At 46.6% G+C, this 6,426-nt stretch overlaps 1 protein-coding gene across 2 annotated transcripts in view; it reads right to left on the bottom strand.

The window, feature by feature from the left end:
- Positions 1 to 5,294: 5,294 nt before the first annotated feature.
- The window catches only part of stt3a (STT3 oligosaccharyltransferase complex catalytic subunit A), a 56,923-nt gene continuing 55,791 nt past the window's right edge, over positions 5,295 to 6,426 (bottom strand). For both annotated transcript variants that reach the window (XM_085968125.1, XM_085968126.1), the window contains exon 18: positions 5,295 to 5,589. In XM_085968125.1, the coding sequence (XP_085824251.1) occupies positions 5,551 to 5,589 (39 nt within the window). In that variant the 3' untranslated portion in view covers positions 5,295 to 5,550. The remainder of the gene's footprint in view (positions 5,590 to 6,426) is intronic.

Here is a 6,426-nt window from a genome sequence, read left to right as displayed (position 1 = left end):
GTATTACCGTATACAGAAGCCAAACAAGTAGTGCCACACCTAAAATAGTTCTCTTAAAGGTGAACGGTTACATACAATAGTCTCTTAAAGGTAGACGGTTACATACACTACACTGACGAAGGGTCACCGACCTGAAATGTTAACTCTGTTTCTCTCTCCCCGATGCTGCTTGACCTGCTGAGTGTTTCCAGCATTTTCTGTTTTTGTTTCAGATTTCCAGCATCCGCAGTATTTTGCTATTGTTCTCCCACAGGGCTGTTAGGGAGGGAGTTCCAGGACTTTGACCCAGCCAAGATGAAGGAACAGCGATATATGTCCAAGTCAGGATGGTGCGTGACTTGGAGGGGAACCTGGAGGTGATGGTGTTCCCATGCACCTGCTGCCCTTGTTTTTCTAGGTGGTGGAGGTCGCAGGTTTGGGAGGTGCTGCAGTGTACCCTTGTAGATAGTGCAGCCACGGTATGTCGGTGATGGAGGGACTGGACGTTTAGACTAGTGGATTAATTGTTGATTAAGCAGACTACTTTGTTCTGGATGGTGCAAGGCTGTGAAAATGGTTCCTATTGCTCGATGACTCAGACTGGACACAAAAGGCATCAAGGGTTATGGGGAAGAGGGCGGGAATATGGTATTGAGATAGAGGACCAGCTATGATCATATTGAATGGTGGAGCAGGCTTGAAGGGCCAAATGGCCGACTCCTGCTCCTATTTTTTTCTACGGTAAAGCCGGAATGTGCAGCACCCTCGCCTCTGATTCAGAAGGTTGTGGGTTCAAGTCCCACTCCAGGAACTTGAGCACAAAATCTAGGCTAACACTCCAGTGCAGTGCTGAGGGAGTGGATGAGACGTTAAACCGAGACCCCGTCTGCCCTCTCAGATGGACATAAAAGATCCCATGGCAGTATTTCGAAGAGCAGGGGGAGTTCTCCCCAGTGTCCTGCCCAATTTTTATCCCTCAACCAACATCACTAAAGCCGATGATCTGGTCATTATCACATTGCTGTTTGTGGGACCTTGTTGTGGGCAAATTAGCTGCTGGATTTCCTACATTGCAACAGTGACTGTACTTCATTGGCTGCAAAGCACTTCGGGACGCCCTGTGGTCATGAAAGGTGCTATTTAAATGCAAGTCTTTCTTTTCTTTTATGCCGTAGAAAGCCACCGATCACACGTTCAATTTCTGTTATGTGCTGATCTCAATTTGCGTGGTTGTTGGGGGGGGGTGGGGGGCGGGGGGGAGGTGACTGCACAGGGCCCGACCCACTGATTATTCATCCACTTCAGAAACCAGGGGCTTAAAAGCTGGAGGTTCAAATCAACTTTTGCAGGGGGTCTCAGACTCGTCAGGGTTGCAGTCTGTATCGAAGGCTAGCTGCAGGAATGTCTGGAGTTTGTCTCAACTTGCATTTATATAGCACCTTTAACACAGTAAAGCATCCCAAGGCGCTTTCACAGGAGTGTTAAACAAAATTTGACACCAAGCCTTATAAGGAGATATTAGGGCAGATGACCAAAAGATCGGTTAAAAGAGGTGGGTTTTAAGGAGCATCTTAAAGGAGGGTTTTGGGAGGAAATTCCAGAGTTTAGGGCCTTGACAGCTGAAGGCACGGCCGCCAATGGTGGAGCGATTAAAATCAGGGATGCGCAACAGGCCAGAATTGGAGGAGTGCAGATGTCTCGGTGTGGAGGACTGGAGGAGGTTACAGAGATAGGGAGGGGCGAGACCATGGAGGGATTTGGAAACAATGAGAATTTTTAAATCGAGGCTTTGCTCAACCGGGAGCCAATGTAGGTCAGCGAGCACAGGGGTGATGGGCGAACGGGACTTGGTGCGAGTTAGGATACAGGCAGCAGAGTTTTGGATGAGTTTAAGTTTCTGGAGGGTGGAAGATGGGACTCCGACCCGCAGTGCATTGGAATAGTCAAGTCTCGAGGTAACAAAGACATGGATGAGAGTTTCAGCAGATGAGCTGAGGCAGGGACGGAGTCGGGCGATGTTATGGAGGTGGAAATATGTGGTCTTAGTGATGGCACGGATATGTGGTCGGAAGCTCATCTCGGGGTCAAATATGGCACCAAGGTTGCGAACAGTCTAGTTGAGCCTCAGACAGTTGCCATGGAGAGATAGAGTCAGTGGCTCGGGAACGGAGTTTGTGGCAGCGACTGAAGACAATGGCTTCGATCTTCCCAATAGTTAGTTGGAGGAAATTTCTGCTCATCCAGTACTGGGTGTCTCATTGAATAGACAATGAATCAACCTACCCCAACAGGTCCGTTGGTTACGCTAATGTAGTGGCTATGTCACTGGACTGGTAATCCAGAGTTCCAGTTTGAGAATTTGAATTCATTTAAAGTCTAAATAAAAAAACTACCATCAGTAAAAGTGACCATGAAGCTACTGGATTGTTGTAAAAACCCAACTGGCTCACGAATGCTTTTCCTTTAGGGAAGGAAACCAGTCATTCTTACCTGGTCTGGTCTATCTGTGGCTCCAATCTCACATGTGGTCCACTTTTAATTGCCTGTTGAAGTGGCCTAGCAAAGGCACCAAACCTCTTGCATCTCTTCAAGGCGGCCCACCACCACCCTCTCATGAAATGAATGAATGATAAAAAGGTGCGCTATCCCAGGCTGATAGGCAGCCATACAGGCGAAGGCACTAGGCTCGCTTCCCAGCTAGGATTGCAGTTGGCACACTGCAGGCGATCTCCGTGCTCCAGGTTAGGGAGGTGAAAGAAAATCTGGCAGTGACATTACCAGTATTGCCAACCCCACCACCTCACAAATCAGCAATCTCTTAAGATCATGAGATTTGGTACAGATATCATGAGTTGCTATTTTTTTTCAAACATAAACCAATATAGATTGACAGTTGGTTTATAAACCTCATTGGTGGCTTTATTCCATCTCCGACTGGTCACAGCTCTTTACAAAAACTAGATTGCTGCATCGGAAAATGTTTCTCAAAAAACTTAAAAAAAATCCTACCAGTTATCACACCAGATTGAGTAGACTAGGCCTATATTCTCTAGAAATGTAAGAAGTCACACAGCACCAGGTTATAGTCCAACAGCTTTATTTGAAATCACAAGCTTTCAGAGCGCTGCTCCTTCGTCAGGTGAAGTAGAGAATTAACCTGTTGGACTATAACCTGGTGTTGTGTGACTTCTTACATTTGTCCACCCCAGTCCAACCTCCGGCATCTCCACACCATATATTCTCTAGAGTTTAGAAGGAGGAGAGGTGATCTCATTGAAACATACAAAATTCTTACAGGGCTTGACAGGGTAGATGCAGGGAGGATGTTTCCCCTGGCTGGGGAGTCTAGAACCAGGGGTCACAGTCTCAGAATAAGGGGTCGGCCATTTAGGACTGAGATGAGGAGGAATTTCTTCACAGAGGGTGGTGAATCTTTGGAATTCTCTACCCGAGGGCTGTGGAGGCTCAGTCGTTGAGCATATTCAAGGCTGAGATCGAGATATTTTTGAATATTAAGGGAATCAAGGGATATGGGGATAGTGCAGGAAAGTGGAGATGAGGTAGAAGATCAGCCATGATCTTATTGCATGGCGGAGCAGGCTCGAAGGGTCGAATGGCTGACTCCTGCTCCTATTTCTTATGTTCTCACCTGGTGTCCAACACAACCACAACATAACGCAGTCGCTGCAGCTGCCAACCAAAGGTAAGTTTTGGGGGAAAAAAAATCTAAAACACCTTCCCATGGAGACAGGAGTCACGATCTAATTCCCATCGTCTCATTACACAGGGGAGCATGGGAGACTACTGATGGGAAAAACAGACTACTAGTGGGATAAACCAATTCGCGGACCCCCTGAAATCTTCCCCCGGACCCCCCAGCCTGACCTAACCCACGTGTCCCAGCAGCAGCCAATTACAGGAGGCATGACGAAGATTAATACAGTAGAAAAAAATGACTTTTCAGAGTTAAATCGCGAGATCGAGAGTTGGCCTAAATTTTCATTAAAAATTGTTGGCATTACTTTCGAATATGGGACTGAATGTTTGTGTATGTGTGGTATACACAGCACTAGCTTGACTATGGTGCCCTCCAATAACCTCTGACCCGCACTATACGCGTGAATACATGAGGTACCAGAGTGTGCTTGACACCAGTACAGGGTGAGCCAGCAACGTCAGAGAGAAGCAGATGAAATCACCGACCATGGGACTTTTTTGCATAACGCGAAGCAAATGTAGATGAGCTGCGGAATGGGTTACAGGACTGCACTGGACCTTAACACCGTCATTAAATTGTTTTAAATAGACAATGTCCTTCTCTATCAGGTCATGTTCAAACATGTTGACATCACCCTCCTCCAACACTTGCCAAATGCTATGTCCTTCTTGATGGGGTTTTGCTAACTTTGTTGTGCGATAAATCTAATGCACAACGTCCCTCCCGTGGTTTAGCGGATTTATCCAGTGAGCTGCAACACCAGGAAGATCCGATCCCTGGTCTGTATTAGGTTAGCTGATTGCTATCCAGTGATACTTGCTGGGACTGCTTGTATGATGTGGGACGAGGTCAGCATTGCACTAGGTTGTGATGCCACTCCAGTCAAATAGCCTGCCTACACATGAATAATGGCACTTGAGGATACCCATGGACGTCACAAAGCATGGATACCTTCAGGGGAGCGAGGAGGAGAGAGTGGGCGAGAGAGAGAACATCAGACTACTTGGGCAGCTATAGCTGTAGACTCTCATTATCCAACAGGAAATTTAAGTCCTTAGATTGAACAGAGGGAGCATTTCCCTGAAGCTAATCCATGCTGTTCCTGACCTATAAACTCCTGATGCAGACAATGAAACATTAACAATCCCCATCAGAAAAACTTATTTTGCTTTTCTAAAAAATGGCTGTGTAAATGCACCGCTCGGTTTAGTAGTGAGCCACAGACCAGAAGGTCCCAGGCTTGATCCCTGGTCTGTGCAGTCAGCTGGATTGAGGTGGGTGGTGCCAGCAGTGCTGCAACTGACCTCAGCAGCCCTGGGCTGGGGGATAAAACCAAGGGTTCCTGCTGGCTAATTCTGTGACCCCTGCACATGCGAGGATGGAATCAAACTTAGCTGCGATGCCCTCCACGGCCAAATAGGCTGTGGTCATTCACTAGAGGGCAGATAACACTCACTGAACTATAGCAGCGAATTAGAAGCTTCGGGGGAGGTGATGAGAGAAGGTATTTGGACATTAGAATTCACGCTCCTCAGAGCCAAACTTCATGCAGTGAATCCCAACCACTGTCGAAACAAAAGCACACAAGACACTGCTCTCGGTGTCCATTTGAACCCTTTATTTGACCACTGTAGAACTTAAGCCCAGCGTAATAATGTATTGGTCACTCGCCATGAATCATTCATCACCCAATTGGACATCAGACAGACTGCCGCAGATAGGACTCAACGTGTAAACAAACTCTCCGATCGCTTCCTTTATTCCCAAACTAGTGTATATATAAAAAACAATACAGCTCTTCTTCACAGGACAAGGCCTCAGTGCTGCTATCAGTCGTAGCTGCATCCTGTCTTTTACGTTCTCGAGAGACCTCGGTTATCCAAGTCTTTCACCTGCGGACAGATAACAAAATGAGTGGAAAAGCAAGAGTTCCGAGTGTTGGACAGTCTTCGACTGTTTCCAAACAGCCCAGTTCCATCCCTGCATCACGGAAGACTACATCGACTGATCTCAAATACCCAGCAGAACGGTTACCAGGATTTCAGTCAAGTGTAACATATGGTGTATAAATTTTTTATATTGTATGTACGTGAACTCAAAACACCCAGCAGTACAATTAGGGGCCATAAATAAGAGAGTCACTAATAAATCCAATAAGGAATTCAGGAGAAACTTTACCCAGAGTGGGGAGAATGTGGAACTCGCTACCACATGGAGTAGTTGAGGCGAATAGTATGGATGGATTTAAGGGGAAGCTAGATGAGGGAGGAAGGAATAGGATATGCTGATAGGGTGAGATGAAGTAGGGTTGAAGGAGGCTTGTGTGGAGCATAAACACCGGCATAGACAGGTTAGGTCAAATGGCCTGTTTCTGTGCTGTAAGTTTCTACGTAATTCTATGTTATTATCTTTTTATCCATCCAAGGCTGGGTTTGCCTGGAGAGCACACTCTGAACTGCATAACACTAGGCATGAAGTCTGTCATGGGTGGTGCCCGTGGTAGGAGCAGTTTGAAATGTTACGTTAAGAGCATCACCGAAGCAGCATATTGACACAGCGCTATAGTTCACCGGTCAAGTGTGATTCTTTCTATAGGAGAGCTACGGGAATGATTCCTAGCTTAAAGAACCTCAGCTACTCAGACAGGCTCAAGGACCATGGCCTATTTACTTTAGAGCAGCGTAGACTGAGAGGAGACCTGATAGAGGTTTATAAAATAATTAAATGGC

The sequence above is a fragment of the Somniosus microcephalus genome, chromosome 26 (assembly GCF_052327205.1).
Source record: "Somniosus microcephalus isolate GS21.2 chromosome 26, FLI_Smic_1.0, whole genome shotgun sequence".
NCBI lineage: Eukaryota > Metazoa > Chordata > Chondrichthyes > Squaliformes > Somniosidae > Somniosus > Somniosus microcephalus.
This window is presented reverse-complemented; position numbering and strand designations above follow the sequence as displayed.